This window comes from Diospyros lotus, chromosome 6 (assembly GCF_014633365.1).
Source record: "Diospyros lotus cultivar Yz01 chromosome 6, ASM1463336v1, whole genome shotgun sequence".
NCBI classification, from domain to species: domain Eukaryota; kingdom Viridiplantae; phylum Streptophyta; class Magnoliopsida; order Ericales; family Ebenaceae; genus Diospyros; species Diospyros lotus.
The window spans coordinates 21,823,301-21,842,924 of NC_068343.1; the positions used below are offsets into that span (position 1 = coordinate 21,823,301).

Sequence of the window (19,624 nt, forward strand, 5' to 3'; positions counted from 1 at the left end):
AACAAATTTATCAAAAATTATATAATTAAGAAAAATAAATTTAACTAAATCTAAACTTTATAACTAGAAATAGGTTTAATAAACTATGAAAATCGAGTATTTTACATTGATCGACTCAATCAAATGAAAAAATAAACTCTAAGAATCAGAATAAAAAAATCTCCAATAAATATCTACTAGATTTCAAGTTATTGAATAACTTACATCAAATCAAATGAGTGGAGTGTACCGTTGGTCTACAAAATTTTTTGAGTAAACCGTCAATTATTTGTCATTTGAGTTTGGATTGTTGAGTGAACTAAGGACAAAGAATTAACATCAAAGAATTGAGAAGATGAAGAGAAAGGAGAAGGGGAAAAAATGTGATAAACAAAAGAGAGAGAAAATGAAAAGGTTATATGCACTGTTCAATGAAAGGATACTCACGGTTCAAACTTCAAAAAAGGCAATTGAAAAGTTTTTGTGCTTTCTTTAATAGGAGGACAATTGGGTTTTTTAGGCAATTTTTTCAACCGAATTTTTTAAAATGCGTTTAGTACACGTTTTAAACTTTTTAGCCTTAAAAGTCATATATTAATTCGAATCTTTTAGATAGACGAGAGTATAATACTTTTTTAAAAAATATGAAATAATTCACGTATTATACACAAATTATTCGGGTGATTGCTAACAAGGATAAGGTACCTAATTTCAGTTCCTTCAAACTTCATTTATTCTAATCAAGTCCTTTGACTGACCATCACCAGGATTTATTTTGATAAAGGGAATTCTCACTTTAACATCTCATTGCCATTAATTCTCTTCTAAACAACTTGCGCCCACTATTTTTTTTCTTCTTCTTGTGGGAATCTGTAAATGGCTATGCGCATCATAACAATGCACAGACAGCAATACAACATTTATTACAATTCTAAACTGACTATCTATATAAGATATTGACATTATTACAAAAGATGCAAACTAGAATTTGTAATGTTCTGATGCGATGCTGATTGTTGGTTATCTCACGCAACAGGTCTGCATTTGGGCTTTTAACTAGCTATTAATATGGGGAACATCTTCAACTGTCCAACACTATTTAAGTGTTGCGGGAATCGCTTCAATTTATGAGTAGAGGCAACTAACCAATTTCCTCCCTGTATGTATTTATATCCCAAAATTTCGATACAAAATACTCTAGTCAATTTATGATCCAAAATTGGTAAAGCACTGTTCGATTCTATTACAGTGTTTTATGATCACTGAACATTAAGTTACAGCATGTTATGACCAGAAACTGATAGCCAATTCATCATAATACAGGTACTTACCCGAGGTTTTGAGCAATGGCATTATATTCGATGTATGCTAGTTGGAGATAATAAATCCTCTGCTCTGTAGCATCTAGTGCTTTCCTTAAGGACAGATGATGTGCTTTCGAAAAGCTCGGTTCAATTGTATTAGAGTGTTGCACAACTTTCTTTCATGATGTCCCCCAAATCATCATTGAATACAAGCGTTTCATCTTCCTGCATATAAGATGACAGTATGAGTAAAGTGGATTCTATTCCCAAGATTTGTGCAGTTAAACCCACTAAAAACTGAAACATTTTGTCACTATTTAGAGGAGGTGGTGGTGAGGATATTGAATTGTTAACTACCATCTCATTTAAAAGTTTAAAGCTAGTAAGAGAGAATGCTAATTTTAGCTTTTATATTATTATTTTTACTATCAATAAGCCCTCTTCCATGTGGCCAAGCTTCATTGCATAACTACCAAACATTTGCAACTATTTAAATATTGGGTTGGTAATGAGGTTCCAATTCAGGATATTTGCTTTTGATACTCCGTTGAATTATTAATTAAATTACCATCTCATCTAAAAAGTTTAAGCAGGCGCATAGAACGTTAATTTTATTTTTTTTATATTATTATTTTTATTTGGGATCTTAGTTAAGGATTTTGTCAAGGATTGAAGCCTAAACCAATGCTGTAATGGTTCAACCCTGAGAGTATTATATGGAAATAACATTTGAATAATGGTGCAGAAGTAGAAAATATAGCAAATGTTTGCGTATGAGGATTTTCCCCAACTGAAAAAGCATCATATGCTCATGAATATTCATCCCTTTCCTGGGAAAAAAACCAAATCAATGAAAGAATTTTACTGGTAAGTTCTGCATCTTTGGACTATGGAGCCATAAAAAAAAGTGATGGCATATGACAAATAGGGAATGTCAAATATTAACTGCTAATGTTGCATTATTGTTTGCGTATGTCGAAATTAAATAAACATAACATTCAATATAAACAGAAGGAAGCAAGCATGAAATAACAGAAACTCGTGCAAATCATGCCTGCAAAAGAAAGAATGTGATGAGTTTGTTGACATTGGTAATCAGATAGAATTTGATTCGAGAGAAATAAACATTGGAGGAAGGAGTGGTTCTTGAAATAATTGGAAGAGTGCATGTCCGGAGGTTTCATGTCTCTGAGCCTGGGACAGTGGAAAGGACTTTGGAGACTTGGTCCTGTTTTGTGTAACCAAACTTACTTTTTGGTTGGAGATGGTGGAGTACGGTATTGGACCCATTTTGTATTGTGGGGAGAGTTAAGCATGCATTCCCTTTTCTTGCTAGGTTAGCAGCTAACAGGGCAAGGAGACATAAGTTCAGTGAGAAAGTATCCTCAAAATCAGAAGCTCCTTTACTACCTCTGGAGATGGCAAGGAGACATAACTTCAGTGACTGAGCTCCAGAATCTTCAAAGTGAAATCATCTATATAGCCAAAGTGAGTCCTGGCTGCAACCTTTACACACAAAGGGATTCAGAATGTAGAAGGCCTTGAAAAGTTGCTTTCTTTGTGTGGATGACAGCTTGCAAAAAAATTATTGGAGAAATCATTGATGCAACATCTGTAGACATGATGTAAAAATGAATGCAAGATTACAAAATTTAGACCCTTGGTCCTTGGGTTGTTTGATATATCATTTCCTAGGATAGTTGAGGAGATTATCTATTCTTGTCTTGGGGCTTGGGCGAGGAAGTGTAGAGAAAAGGAATAAAGGTTGGCTCCTCTTGCTCTTATGTGGCTAATCTGGATGAGATTATCTGTTCTTGTCGTGGGGCTTGGGTGAAGAAGTGTAGAGAAAAGGAATAAAGGTTCTCTCCTGCTCTAATGTGGCTAATCTGGATGGGGTGTATTGAAATCTTTGGAGGCATTGCGGTGCTATTTTTAAGATTAAGAGATTTCTTTTTGTATAGCTGGGTTTTGATGGGACTTCTTTGAGTAACTTCCTATACTTCACAAGGATTTTCTTTTCTTCTCTCTCCATCTTCGTACATGCCTGCTCCCTTGGAGCCTTTTGAGCTTCAATATATTCTATGCATTTACTAGCAAAAGAGAAGAAAAAATTCACAAAGTTCGAGTCTCATTTGCAAGGATGGCCCACATCAGAGGTAGGGATGCAAATGAGTTGAGCCGAGCCGAGTTTCGCTTAACTGGGCTCAGCTCAACAAATTTTATCACAGGCTCAAGCTTGAGGTCAAGTTTGAGTCGAGCCTGGAAGCTTGGCTCAAGCTTGATTAGCATAGCCTGAGCTCAAGCTTGACTCATTAATTTTATTGATGAGTCGAGCTCAAGCTCAAACTCAAGCTCAAACAAGCCCCAACCTCAGCTTAGGCTTGAGCTCGGGCTGAAATATATCAAAGTTTTATTTAAAAAACTAATTAAACTGATATACAATAAAAACAAATATCAATCTGATAATCAACAAATATACCTAAATGAACCCAACCTGATAATCAACAAATATAACATCAACATAATAATTAAGTAATAATAATTTCACAAATTACAATAAGCATAATATCATTTATCGTACAAAAAGATAATCAAATTACTTGACCAGTTATTTTCAAAATACAAACATAATCAAAATTACAGCACAACAAATATATTTTCAATTCAACTTCAAATTAACTATTCCAAATATCAACCTGTAATTTGAAATTGTAATATTAATCAGTAATCATAATTATATATTAAATCACATATATCAACCTACAAAATACTAGCATATCAAAAGCTTCCAAGAATCACATACCTTGTTTTGTTTCATGTGGCAGAAGAATCTCAGTGATGTTATCCTATATATAAAAACATAAAAATTAACAATTTTTACCAATATCAACTAACAAAGTGCTCACAAGCCTATAAGTGAGTTAGTTTGCGAACTTCTATTCGAGACAACTCACGAGCTTATAATTGATCTAGTTTATGAGCCTCTATTTGAGCCAACTCGCGAGCTAACGAGCTGAACTTTACTGAGTTCAAACTCAGCTCGTTTAGAAATTGAGCTTCAAAGTTAGGTTCAATCTTGTCTCATTTACCTTAATGAATGAACTTGAAAGAGTTTTTATCGAATTGAACACTGAGCCAAGCCCGAATAGCTTGGCTCATTTGCACCCCTAATTAAAGGGCCTGAAAATCAAGTGTAGGAGCCAGAACGGCTCTAGCATGTAGCCTGCCCTAAAACAACTTGATCAAAACTGCAAACAGGCCAAATGAGACTGATTGGTAGATGTGCCACTAGGCCAGATAATTTTGGAATTGGATTGGTAAGTGTTACAGGTATTTTCTAGACCACTTTTTATGGGCTAGAAACAGTCCAGTGGGTCGACCCAATCCCTCCGAAACCCAGTAATTCCCATGTTGAAGAACGTCATGGCGAGGTGGCAGGTCTCTTGGACTGGGTCAGATCGCGGGAAGTCTTAAGCTGCAAGACACGCCGCCAGGCTATTCAGCTCGCGTCACGAGGTTATGGCGAATTTATCGGAGGTGGTTAGAGAAAAAGTCAACCTTCCTAGTCTAAAGTAAACTAGATCCCTGATAATGCGGAATCCATTCCTAATTTTATGGAGCTGATAAGGACATATTATCCCCATAATATTATCCTCCCATTTTTGAATTTTATAGAAATTGTAAACACCCCACACTATAAACAGGGGTCAAAAACCATTGTATGGACAGGAGAAATAATACACTATTACTCTGTCGGAATAATCAAATAATAGTCGTGGACTGCGCATCATTATAACCGAACCACGTAAAAAATTTTCTTGTGTACAACTTATTATTTGTTTCTTCTCTTTGCATTTGTATTTATTCTCTTAGTGCGGGCTGACGAACCACGATCAACCAATTCCAAACGTCGACAGTAAGCATACAACATTCAAATCTTATACTCTTCGAATGAGAAAATACTAGAGAGAGAGAGAGGGAGAGAGAGAGAGAGAGGGGTCCAAAACAGAAGATCCCAAATCTAAGAGGGATTTTGCATGGAATGAAGAGGTAAAAGAGAAAATAAAAACTAAGAGAGCTTGCTATAAGACTTTACATAAATGCCGTAATGAAGAAAAACTAAAGAAGTATAGTTTGGCAAAAAAAGAGGCAAAAAATGTAGTTAGTGATGCAAAGACAAAAGCTTATGAAAATTTATACCAACTTGATAAAAAAAATGAAAAATATATATGTATGTGTGCATGTGTGGGCGCGCGTGCGTGTATATATATATATATAAACTAGATAAAGAAAGAGAGAGAGAAACAAGGGATTTAGGCTCAGTGAAACGAATAAGAGATGAAGACCAAAATGTCTAGTAAATGAGCAGGTGATCAAAGAGAGATGGAAGGAGTATTTCTCTAAGTTATTCAATGGATGTGGAGAAACAAGTGTTGCATCTTAGTAACTTTGAAGAAGATAGAAACTACATTTTCTAAAGATGTATGTCCAAATGAAATAAACAAGAATTGGAAAATATAAAGAATAGTAATGCAGGCAACCAGATAATATACTGATTAGAAGCATGGAAATACATGGAAGAAAGCATTTTATGGTCAACGGAATTATTTAATGTGGTCCACAAATAAAAAAAAGAAGCCATGCAAGTGTGGAGAGCGGTTTTAGTGCCTATTTACAAGAATGAAGGAGATGTTCAAGCTAATGAACAAACACTATAAAACTTTGGGAGAGAGTGATTGAGCAAAGTTTAAGAAAGAAAACCGAAGGTGTTGGATTCCATTTGGCTTCATATTTGGGAAGTCAAAAATGAAAGCTATATATTTACTGAGACACCTAATGGAAAGGTATAAAATAAACAAAAGGATTTACGTATAGTCTTTATAAATCTAGAAAAAGCTTATGACAAGATTCCTAGAGGTCTTATGGTGAATTTGAAAGAATAAAGGAGCCTGAATTGCTTATATAAATAAATGCTATTAAAGACGTATTATGGAGCAGAAACATGTGTTGGAACATGTCGAGGAAATACTAAGCCTTTTCCAATTAGAAAGAGATTACATCAAAGATTTGCATTAAAACCTTATCTATTAGTCCTAGTAATGGATGAACTCATTAAACATATCTTGATATCCAGGCAAAGATGTCATGGTGTATATTATTTGCAGATGACATTGTGCTGGTGGATCAGACAAAAAAAGGTATAAATACCAAGCTTGATATATGGAGGAAAGCTTTAAAATCTAAACGTTTTAAGCTAAATAGAGTGAAAACCGAATATATAGGATGTAAGTTTAGTAAATTATAAGTGCAGATGATGTTTTAGTAAAATTGAGATCAAGTTATGCTAAGAAAATATCAGTTTAGGTGTCTTTGATCAGTTATCCAAAAAGATAGGGAGATTTATGAGAATGTTACCCATTAAGGCATAATGGTTAAATTAAAAAATGCATTTGATGTTTTATGTGATAGTAAGAACCCATTAAAGCAAAAGGAACCATGAGGTAGCTATAAGACGAGTTTTGTTGTAAAGTATAGAATGTTGGGTAGTGAAGCACCAACATGTGCAAAATACGAGTGTAACAAAAAGGGGAATATTGGAGGCAGGGGCAGAGCAAAAAATTTTAGGCAGAGTGGGCAAAAATTAAATAGTATAAAAAAATTTAAAATAATATAATATTAAAAAAATATATCAATAAATTATACAATCAACGCATTTTCATATTTTAATAATGTCGCATAATAACATCATTATTAATTTTATTAAATATCTATTTTTCAATATACATAACTAAATTGTCGTTCAATCATTAATCTCCAATTCGATTGCGCAGTCGAGTCTTGATAAGCTTCATGACAGACTGTTATTCAATCATTGATCTCCAATTCAATTGCGTAGCCCAATTTTGACAAGTTTCATGACAAAAAATATATTTTTTGCCATAGTTTCAAATATGTAATTGACAAATTAGTAATAGAAAATAAAAAAAATTGATCCCTTTAATTAAAACACAGTTAAAGAAACGGTCAAGGGAGGTTAGCATACACATAAGAAAAATGGGCTAGATTTCCATATATCTTATTTTTAATTTTTGATCAATATTGAAAATCGCACTGGCAATCGCCACTAGCCACCGTGGCCAATGGTTTTCAGCTATCAGATGCAACTACCTGACATTCTTATTCCCATCGACCAGCATACCCAAAAACTAATAAAATCTAATGGCCAAATTTCGTAGATCTAAGCTTAAACTTCCAGCTAAACCCAAAGCGCATAAACTCACTAGCAGTCGCCACCAACCATCGTGGCCGATGGCTTCCAACAATCAGAGACAACCACCCGACACCCTTATCCCCATCGACCAACATAACCAAAATTTATAATTTTTTAAAAATCCAAGGTGGGCATTTAGAAAAAAAAAAAAATTAAATTATTATATACAATAGAATTTTTTTAAAAGTCCAAGGTGGGTAGCCCTTGGCTATACATGGCTCCGCCCCTGATTGGAGGTACAACCATATAAGAAAAAATAAAATTAGAAATGAGGAATTTGTAATAAGATTGAATTGGCTCCTATTGAAGATAATATGTATGAGACATGAAAAGATAGTTTGCTCTTGTCAGAAGAAGACAAATAAAAGGCTCTTGTGAAGAGAGTGGACGGAATGGAACAAATATATAGGAGAAAATGTAGATGAAGACCAAGAAAAACTTGGTAAAAGGACACTTAGGTATGATATTAGTTATAAGGGCCTTTTAAAAAATAAGGCCATAGATATGAATGATTGGCAAGGGAGAATTTGTGTAGCCAACCCTAGATGGTGTGATAAAGACTTGGTATATTGTTGTGCTTTATTATTACTACATAATGAGTTACAACATAGTTATGACCAAAAGCTACTAACTGATGAGGTTCGTGTGTCTAATGCAGAAGAACAAGCCCTTGCATTCCTGGAACGTTACAACAATCGATGTTCAAAGAAATAGGCATGACTTTCGCATACGGTGTCCGTTTTGGGCCCACGACCCCATTTCGGAAAGGTCTCGACGAGATGGATCAGACACACTGCTTTGCTGTGATGTATGATGGATTTTGGACGTTTGAGTTGGTTACAGTGTTAAAAATGCATTTTTGTGTTTTTAGTTCATTATTTTAAATGTCTCTTTATTTTATTTTGATAAGCCCAACTCGTTAGGAGATTGTTTGCCCAATAGGTTTTCAATTTTCACCTATTTAAGACATTTATTTGCATTGTAGGGTTTTTGGTTTCTTATGAAATAAGAACGATATTCGTTTTCTTAGTATAATCCGTACTCAAACGTATACGTTGTAGGTGAGCCTACATCACTAACCAATTTTATTATGTGAACTATACTAAATTTCCATATAATATAATCTAAGTTACACAATTGCTCCCAACACAATAACATTAATGCAAGAAAAACTAAGGAAAATTAGAAGCCAATTAATTGTAATAATGCAAAACTTACTTGAGATTTTGAGCAATGAAATTGTATTTTATCTTGGATTGGAGATAGTAAACCACATGCTTCATAGCATCTAATGCTTTTCATCAAGGAGGCTTGGATGGGCTTTCCAAAAGTTCTGTTCAATTATATTACAATGCTGCACAACAACTTTCTTTTGAGATTTTCCCCGAGGAACATCATTCAGTGTTTCATTATCCTGCATATAGATGAAGTCTAAGAGATGAATAGTAAAGAAAGAAGATTAATTCTATGAAAGAATTCTTGATGATATATTTCACTAAGGTCCATGTTATACTTATAAAGTGGCAGATAAAAATAAAAGGGTAAAAATAACCAATCCCTCTAATCATGCCACCCTCAATCCTGATAACCAATCCCTCCATCATGCCATTGTCAATCCCACATCTCTTTATGTAGTGAAACTGAATAATAATATTTTCACTCATCTATCAATGTACACGATAAGGACCTTTATATAGAAAAGAAGAGAAACCACATATAGAAACCTACCTTCTACAAGAAATACAGCAAAAAGAAGAGATACATAAAGGATACATATTCACACTATTAGGAAAGTTTCCTAAGTCTGACTTAGGAAACTTTTTATTCTAGATTAAGAAGGAATCAATCTAAAGATATCTGCTGCATCAATACTAATAGTTGATTGATTATCACACAAAAGCTCAATAGATCTTTGCACCTTGACCTTTAAATCTTCTAGGATGATTCGTAGCCATAACAGCTCACACAAACCAAGGGCCATAGCCCTGAATTCTGCCTCAGCACTTGATCGTGCCACAACTCCTTGCTTCTCCAAGACAACAAATTCCCTCCTAAGAACACACAATAGCTAGTTGTGGATCTTCTGTCAACTAGGGACCTCCATAATCCTCATTTGTAAATCCTTTTATCTGTAAATCAGCCCCTGAAGCAAATAGAATGCCATTGCCCAATGTAGCCTTTAAATAGTTCAACATCCTCCTCATGGCATGCATGTGTTCCTCGGTGGGACTATGCATGAATGGACTCACTAGGTTGACAACAAAGGCTATGTCAAGCCTAGTGTGAGAGAGATATATCAACCTTCCCACTAACCCTTGGAGCATTCCCTTATCCACTGCCTCTCCGGTAGGATGCTCCTGCAATTTGGTGTTAGGATCCATTGGTATGCCAGCACCTTTTCCCCCTATCAGACCTGTTTTAGCTAGCAAATCAAGTACATACTTATGTTGAGACAAGAAAATCTCTAACAAGTATGCCACTTCAATTCCCAAAAAATATTTCAGCACACCAAGGTCCTTAATTTCAAATTCTTTGGCTAAATTTTGCTTGAGCAGTTGCTGTTCTTCTTTATTATTTCCTGTCATCACAATATCATCAACATAAGCTAGTAAGGTCATTACCTGATGAAGATAGTATGATCCCCTCTACTCTAATGGTACCCTATAGATTTCATAGCCTTAGAGAATCGGCTAAACCAGGCTCATGGGGATTGCTTGAGTCCATACAAAGCCTTCTTAAGCCTGCAGATTTTTTCTGCTCCTTGCTGAAATCCCAAAAGTAACTCCATGAATACCTCCTCCAAATCTCCATGTAAGAAGGCGTTTTTGACATCTAGTTGCTATTGCTTCCACCCAAAAGTAGTTGCTAGAGATATAAGGATCCGAACTATGGTCATCTTTGCCACAAAGGCAAAGGTCTCAAGGTAGTCTATGCTATAGGATGATGTTTAGCCACAATACATTCATCACATTGAAAACTGCTTGGATCTAAAGAATTGAACAAAGTAGGAAACATTTATTTTAACAAAACAAATGGGGAATGACCTAACCAAAAATGATGCAACCAAATAGAAGAGATATCAAAAGCAGATTGAGAGAAATAATCCTTCCTATGCTGTTCCCTTTTAGAACAAATATTTTGTCCTTCCAAGATATAGAGCCCATTGTGCTTCTTAGCCACACTAATCATCCTCCCTATGTCCTTGGCCTGAAACTTGCGCATGTGAGGAGAAAAAACAGCAAAACAATTCAGGTCTTAGTTAATTTATGAATAGAAATCACACTTGCTGTCCATTTTGGAACATGGAGGACTTGATTACGGAGCAACCAAGAGTTAAAGGAAATTTTGCCTTTTCCAGAAATAGGAACAGATGTTCCATTTGCAATGGCAATGTGTTTGGCGGTTTCAAAGGGTTCATAGGTGTCAAAAACATGTAAATGAGGGGTCATATGGTTAGTGGCTTCTGAATTAAGGATCCACATGTTATTCCTATCAGATTTAGAGGCTGAAAAAGTCCCATAAGTTAGACTTTTACCTTACTGCACCAGTGAGCAAGATGCTCCATCCTGGAATGTCCAAAGGAAGGCCTTTAGCTTGCTTAGCTCCTCTGGATTTAGCTGAGTAGGATCAGCCTCAGTTATGTCTCCTTTATCAGCAACTTCCTCTGATCTTTATTGGAGATATAACTCTGATGCTTCATGTTTTTGAAGCCTCCAATTCGGCCCAAAATAGCTTATTTTCCATGCAATTTGAAGCATGTTTCCTTGGTATGTCGCGGCTTCTTGCAATATGTGCACTATTGCCCCTCATGATTTGAACCTTGGTTTTGAACAGCTGGTTTTCCAGATTTGATTCCTCCTTCTTTGTTGCTAGTCATAAGTGCTGACCCCTTAGAGCTATGTTCTGTAAGCATAGCATATCGTCTATTCTCCTCACTCCTAATGATGGCAAAAACCTCATTTAGGCTAGGAATTTTGTCCTTACCTAAAACTTGAACCCTAACTTGATCAAACTCAGGGTTTAAGCCAGCCAAAAACTCAACAATCTGGTCCCTTTCGAAAATCTGATTGAGGGTGGCCGCATCCTCACTGCACACCATCTTTATTGCCTGATAGTGATCAAGCTCTAACCATAACCCTTTCATCTTATTGAAACATTCAATGATTGATGACTAACCTTGTTTTGTAGTACTTATCTTAGTACTTCCCTTTCGAAAATCTGATTGAGGGTGGCCGCATCCTCACTACACACAATCTTTATTGCCTGATAGTGATCAAGCTCTAACCATAACCCTTTTATCTTACTGAAATATTCAATGATTGATGACTAACCTTGTTTTGTAGTACTTATCTTAGTACTTCCCTTTCCAAAATCTGATTGAGGGTGGCTGCATCCTCACTGCACACCATCTTTATTGCCTGATAGTGATCAAGTTCTAACCATAACCCTTTCATCTTATTGAAATATTCAATGATTGATGACTGGCCTTGTTTTGTAGTACATATCTTTGTTTTTACCTCAAAACTCACCGAAGCATCCTTGACCTTAGAGTAGGTTTGTTGGACAGTCTTCCATATTTCTCTTGTCGTGCTCAAGAACATGAAGTTCTTGCTAATCTTTGGTTGCATGGTACTCCACAACCAAGACATGATCCGGGAATCTTCCACATCCCATGCTGTGAAAGATGGATCTGCCTCCTTTGGTGGTAATCCAATTAGATGGCTGCCTTTCCCACGACCCTTAAGGAAAGTCTTGATAAGTTGGGCCCATTGGAGATAATTTCTACCACATAGCCGATAGGATTGACGAACACTAGGTAACTCTCCACCTCCATTGGGTTGCTCAATTGGATTGATATCTCCATAAGTTATGGTAAGGGCCACAATTTCAGAGGTTTCAGACATGGTCTTTGATCAGAGCAATAAAGGTAAATTCTAGATGAAACGAAGAAGGGGCTGTGCAATGAAGGCACTAGGGTTACAATGTATCAGGCTAGGACTGATGCTTTGATACCACGTAGAAAAAGATACTTCTACTTAATTGAAAAACATTGTACATGAGTTGTCCTCTTATAGAGAATAGGAGAGGCTCAAAAAGGAAACCTAAACTATACACTTTTAGAAACCAAAGACTAATAAACATTCTATCTACAAACATTACCAAAAAGAACATATATACAATTTTTAAGAAAGCTAAATAATTAGGAAAGCTAGGGATTAAGGAAGTTTCCTAAGTGTTTAAGGTTTAGGGTTTCCTAAGTGTAACTTAGAAAACTTCTTAATCTATCAAGGCAGTGGGTGCCTTGACTTGCTGCTGCTGTCAATTCTAGAACCCATATGGAAAGCCGCCAAGACATTGCCATGCACACACGATCCCATGATGCTCAACAGGAAGGAATCAATCTAAAGATCTAAAAATGTCCACTGCATTACACATATTACCATACACACATTTTTTCATGCTTCAATACTTTATCCCACAGATTTGTCTAAATCAGCCCCACACATCTTGCCAACATATACAAGATGAGAATAAGACTTGAAAAATAATTAATGGAGACTGCTGAGCTCGTCATTGTGGGGGTTCTCTTCCCAAAATTTGTGCAGTTTGACCCACTAAAAACTGAAACACTTTGTCAAAATGGTTACAAGTTCTACCTGGGAAAGAAAAGAGGGGGGCAGGGAGAGTGGAAGGCTATCATGAATACAATTTCCTAAACACATCATATGTTGTCTTGAGCATTGAGATTCTGTTCTGTGCATTAAATAAGGACTTTTGTCAAGGATTTTTGAGATTTTCAGTAGAATTCTCAACACATTTTTACATCCTTTCCTTAAACAGTTTGGGGACCATCTTTCAGCCCCTTGGCCAAACCTTTAAAGGTCATTCTTCTTCACTTTTTGTAGAATCTTTAGGGTGGCACAGGTTTTTATTCAAGGCATAACCCAAACTAGGTTCATTTCTTAGGATGGCAAATAAGAGGCCTGACTCACATATCCATTAACCTTTAAGTAACTTGATATATATATATATATATATATTTATTTATCAAATATAAATATGTATAAAGATCAAAATGTACAGTATACACCGGGCATACCCGGGATGACAGAGGCAACAAAACTAAAGCCCCTGAAGAAGAGTCTCATACTGGATCAAAACATGGGATACAAAGAAAACATAGCTTTGTATACAAAGGTTTTAATCCTATATGAAATACTCTCACTACAAGGCTTTACATTCTAAAAAACGCTCCAATTTCTAGCACCCCAAATGTGGTAAACCATGGCTGCCAAAGCCATCCTTTTAACACGGCTCTGCCAAGAAGACCCTCGGCTTGCCTCTGAATACACTTTAATGCCCTTGACATTATGCGGGAAAGGCCTAGCCAAGCCCTAATCGAGCTCCAAATGTCTGAACTAACATGGCATTGAAAGAAAAGATGTCTCAAAGACTCCTCAGTTGTGCCGCACATAGGGCATGATCCATCGATATTAAGAAACAAACGCCTGTCCTTCATGAGAATTTTTTCCTTGGCACAGAGCCACAAAATGAAAGCCTGCTTGGGGATCAGGTTGGACTTCCACACCACTGAGAACCATTTGACTCTCTTCCCTTTAGGCCTGAAGTAATCATACGCTGCCTTAGACTTGAAGGCCCCATTCTCAATCCAACCCAATATAATGGCCACAGCGCCATCGGGGGATCCTCCATCCTGTAATAAAGAGTCCCTGATATACAACAATTTTTTGAATAAGGATGAATCATCCTCTCTATGCTCCCTTTCCCAGATGGATGTTGTCCCTAAGTATTGGAGGCCAATCCATTTAACCCATAGAGAATCCTTCTTGGAGTGAATGTTCCATAAGATCTTGGATAGCAACCCAGTGTCCTTTCATTAAACATGTTAAGAAAATGGGTAAATTACATTGTTAGTCTTCAAACTTTGTACTCCATAACAAACTGATCAATATACCTTAATTTTTATCACCATAGCCAATAAACTTTAATTGATGTTAAAACTAACCCGAGCCCCACATTCAAGTAATTTTGGGGTTTATATTAATGTATACCATATCAGTTTTCGTTAAAAGAATTTGATGAATAATCACAAGGGGGACTGAATTTCAATAGAAATCAAAGTTTAGTGGTTGTGGTGACCAAAATTAAAGTATAGTGACCAATTTGTCATGGAAATCAAAGTTTAGGGATTAACGGTGTAATTTACCCTCAAGAGAGTTCACAAAATGCTTTTTGTGATGCTTGGTTCAGCATTGCTTACAAGGAGCCTTCTCCCTACTTCAACTCTTTACCTCTTCATCCCAAAATTTTTTAATTCCAAAAGATTGCCAATAAGGTCCCCTACACAAAGATTCATGCATGCAATAAAATCCATTTTGAAGCACCTTCCATACGTAACACAAGATGGCATGGTTTCACTTTCAAACACCTTACATGGATCACTTGATTGCCTTTCCTTTTCAAGCTCTTTGAGCTTGTTTGGCAATGCCACATTGTACTCAATTCAAAAAGCTTACAAGCCTTGAACAAGAGGTGTCCTACATGCCATAAGAAAAGGCACAATGAGCTCTTCCCATTAAGGGTTTTCTTATGCACTTTTCAACCCAAACACCATATTTTTTGCATACATCACATGCATCTTACACATCTTTACATAAACATGTAGCAAGGAAATGGCACCTTTAGCATGACACATAATTTGGCCAAGTAGGAGAAAATAGTGCACCTATTTCATGAAATGAAAAAGATATATAAAATACCATTTTTTATGCATTCAAACATGTGGATAATATTTTGTTTTGTACATAATATTAATTTGGTCGATAGAGAACAAAATATCATAGGCTATCCTATGCATACAACAAAATTATTTTATTACAAGGCCCATATGCAGGAATTGTAAAGTAATTACGAATTTATAAAAAAAAATCAAATTAATATTATTTCCAAAGTTATATATTTTCAAATTAATAAATATACAAAACAAAAAATTATCCACATGTTTGAATGGATAAAGAATGTTTTTAAATTTTATAAATAATAATATAAATAGTAATCTTATGTTATTAAAATTTCTTATTATAAATTTTTTACATAATAATAATTTATATTGGGGATTTGGAGGGTGGGGGGCGCCATGTGATTGACGGTTGAGGAAGGGGAGAAGGGGAAGTTGGGGAGTTTGTCTTTTGAGACTCGTTGATTGAATCAGTCTCTGATGTGGCCCCATGTCATAGATTACATGGTGTCAAAATATGATAGGAACCCGATTGAATTCCAATAACAATCCACTATCAATAGTTCCAATTCCTTACAGCAGCAAAACAAGAATGAAACAGGGCATTCGAGAGGCCCTAACTCTCCCAATTCACTATCAAAATTCAGCTACCTCACTCTCCCTCCTCCCCTCCTACTTATACCTCTCCCTGACCCCACTCTAACTAAATTATAAATTTTTTACATAATAATAATTTATATTGGGGATTTGGAGGGTGGGGGGCGCCATGTGATTGACGGTTGAGGAAGGGGAGAAGGGGAAGTTGGGGAGTTTGTCTTTTGAGACTCGTTGATTGAATCAGTCTCTGATGTGGCCCCATGTCATAGATTACATGGTGTCAAAATATGATAGGAACCCGATTGAATTCCAATAACAATCCACTATCAATAGTTCCAATTCCTTACAGCAGCAAAACAAGAATGAAACAGGGCATTCGAGAGGCCCTAACTCTCCCAATTCACTATCAAAATTCAGCTACCTCACTCTCCCTCCTCCCCTCCTACTTATACCTCTCCCTGACCCCACTCTAACTAAATTATAAATTTTTTACATAATAATAATTTATATTGGGGATTTGGAGGGTGGGGGGCGCCATGTGATTGACGGTTGAGGAAGGGGAGAAGGGGAAGTTGGGGAGTTTGTCTTTTGAGACTCGTTGATTGAATCAGTCTCTGATGTGGCCCCATGTCATAGATTACATGGTGTCAAAATATGATAGGAACCCGATTGAATTCCAATAACAATCCACTATCAATAGTTCCAATTCCTTACAGCAGCAAAACAAGAATGAAACAGGGCATTCGAGAGGCCCTAACTCTCCCAATTCACTATCAAAATTCAGCTACCTCACTCTCCCTCCTCCCCTCCTACTTATACCTCTCCCTGACCCCACTCTAACTAAATTCCCTATTCACATGCTGATTATTCCCTCAGCAGCGTGGATTACATCTCTACCCCTCCATGCGCACATGCTGGTTGTTACACCTGCATGTGCGGACCCCCCCCCCCCCCCTACTCCCATCTTCATGCCTTCGGCTGCTTGTTGCGTTTTTGATAGGTTCGGTGCATCGGCGGCCTATCATTACTCCCCTCCCGGACTTTCACTTTGTCCTCAAGGTGAAAAGCTAGAAACTGCTGCTGAATCATGTTGTAGGGCTCCCAAGTTGCCTCTAACGGTGGTAAGCCTTTCCACTGGATCAAGATATCCAGCCCGCGTAAGTTAGAACCCTTCCCAGGCCGAACTCCCAGCACCGCCTCTGGTTCAACCTTCAGTTCTAAGTCAGCTTGCAGTTGGAGGGGAATTTGCACCCTTGCGCCGACCTCACACTTGGCCTCTCTCAACTGGGACACATGGAAAATCGGGTGGACATGGCAGTGGGCTGGTAGTTTAAGTTTATAAGCCATCGGTCCCACCCTCTGTTCAATTTCAAATGGCCCATAGTACCTAGGAGCCAGCTTCTCATTAGGGCGGGCAGCTAGGGACTTCCTTCTATGCAGCCTTAGTTTTAAGTAGACAAAGTCACCAACTACAAACTGCACATCCCTTCTTCTCCGGTCAGCCCCCCTCTTCATGATCGCTTGAGCTTGTACCAGTTGGTCTTTGAGCTCTTCCAATGCTAAATCTCGCTCCAACAGTTGTTGTTCTACTGCAGATACCTGGGTTGACCCCTTGTCAAACCTGATCAAGGTTGGTGGTTCCCTCCCATAAACAGCTTGGAAGGGAGTAACCTTTGAAGTAGTGTGGTATGATGTGTTATATCATAATTCAGCCCATGGCAGCCACACATATCACCCCATAGGTCTTGCTGATGCAAAACAACGCAAGTATGTCTCTAGGGTCCGGTTGAGGACCTCCGTTTGCCCGTCCGTTTGTGGGTGGTAGGCCGTACTACGATTAAGCTTAGTACCTTGAAGTCTGCTCTTGCTGTAAATGGGTGTTTGAGACTAATAAAGTGGCCATATTTGCTGAGTCTATCTACAACCACAAGTATAGAATTCATATGGCCCTATCTCGGTAACCCCTCAATAAAATCCAGGGCTATATCATCCCAAATCTGGGCAGGAACCGGAAGAGGCTGTAAAAGACCCCCTGGCGTTAAAGACTCATACTTATTTTGCTGGCAAATGTCACACTTTCCCACATATTGGCGTATGTCCTGCTTCATACCAACCCAATAAACACTCGCTGCAATTCGTTTATATGTCTTTAGGAATCCGGAATGACCTCCTACACTGCCATCATGACCCTCATGGAGCACCAAAGGAATTAGGGAAGAACCCTTAGGCAGGAACAACCACCCTTTATAAAGGAGTTGGTCACCCACCAGCTGAAAATCTGAGCTATAAGCCGGATCCGCTCGTAACTTCCGTATGATGCCCTGTAAACAAGCATCTTTCGCCACCTCTTGGACCAGCTAATCGAGTTGCACCACCTTTGGAATCGTTAGTGCGAATAGAGCTGCTGGGTGATTGATTCTCGAAAGGCTATCTACAGCCTTGTTTTCCAACCCCGGCAGGTAGTGTATCTCAAAATGAAAGCCCATCAGCTTCAGCATCCACCTTTGATAATCCGAGCTCACCATTCACTGCTCAAACAAAAACTTCAAGCTTTTTTGGTCTGTCCTTACTATGAACTTCCTTCCCCAGAGATAATGTCTCCATTTCTGGACTGCAAACACCATGGCCATCAGCTCCCTTTCGTAAACCGATTTTTTCCTCTCAGATGGTTTCAGAGCATGGCTGTAGTACGCAATCGGTCTAAGATTCTGCATCAACACCGCCCCTAACCCTTGCCCTGAAGCATCGGACTCAATTATGAAGGGTTGATCGAAGTCCGATAGTGCGAGAACTAACAGTGACACCATTGCTTTTTTGAGCTGCTGGAATGCTCGTTCAGCCTCTCCATCCTTACGAAAATTGTTATTCTTTAGTTTCTCGGTGAGGGGCCACGCCAACTTGCCATAATCCTTTACGAACCTTCTATAGTACCCCGTAAGACCAAGGAATCCCCGCAATTCCTTCAAGGTAGTAGGCGCAGGCCAGTCCAACATGGCTTGCACCTTGCAACGATCAACCGACACGCCTTGCTGGGAGATGATATGGCCCAGATATTCAACCTCCAACTGCCCAAAGGAACATTTCTTCTTGTTGGCAAACAACTGATTTGCAGCCAGCACCTTCAACACACAACGCAAGTGCTGTAAATGTTGGTCAAAATTTTGGCTATAAATTAAAATATCATCAAAAAATACTAGCACAAACCGACGCAAATACTCCCTGAATACATCATTCATTAAAGATTGGAAGGTGGCCGGGGCATTCGTCAATCCGAAAGGCATGACGAGGAATTCATAGTGGCCCTCATGTGTTCGAAATGCAGTCTTTGGTTCGTCTCCAGCCTTGACTCGAATCTGGTGGTAACCAGATTTGAGATCCAATTTTGAAAAAACCTTCGTGCCATGTAGTTCATCCAGCAATTCATCGATGACTGGAATAGGAAACTTGTCGGGAACTGTTACCTTGTTGAGAGCCCGATAATCTACACAAAACCTCCATCCCCCATCCTTCTTTTTAACGAGCAACACCGGGCTAGAAAAAGGGCTAACACTTGGTTTAATAATACCAGTTGCCAACATCTCACGTACCATCTTTTCGATCTCATTCTTTTGAAGATACGGGTAGCGGTAAGGCCGAACACTAACCGGGGAAGTGTCGGGTAGGAGATTGATGGCATGATCTTTATTTCTAGTGGGTGGCAGTCCCTCCGGGCTG

At 37.8% G+C, this 19,624-nt stretch overlaps 1 protein-coding gene across 8 annotated transcripts in view; it reads right to left on the bottom strand.

The window, feature by feature from the left end:
• Window positions 1-788: 788 nt before the first annotated feature.
• The window catches only part of LOC127804761 (tRNA(His) guanylyltransferase 2-like), a 41,680-nt gene continuing 22,844 nt past the window's right edge, over window positions 789-19,624 (bottom strand). Inside the window, exons 13-14 of one of the 8 annotated variants that reach the window (XM_052341742.1) lie at window positions 2,694-2,789; window positions 789-1,508 (exon numbers count right to left, since the gene is read on the bottom strand). In XM_052341742.1, the coding sequence (XP_052197702.1) occupies window positions 2,721-2,789 (69 nt within the window). In that variant the 3' untranslated portion in view covers window positions 789-1,508; window positions 2,694-2,720. Of the gene's footprint in view, window positions 1,509-2,201; window positions 2,790-8,772; window positions 8,969-19,624 lie in introns of those variants that run through there. The other 7 variants (XM_052341748.1, XM_052341746.1, XM_052341739.1 and 4 more) reach the window with 7 other exon arrangements.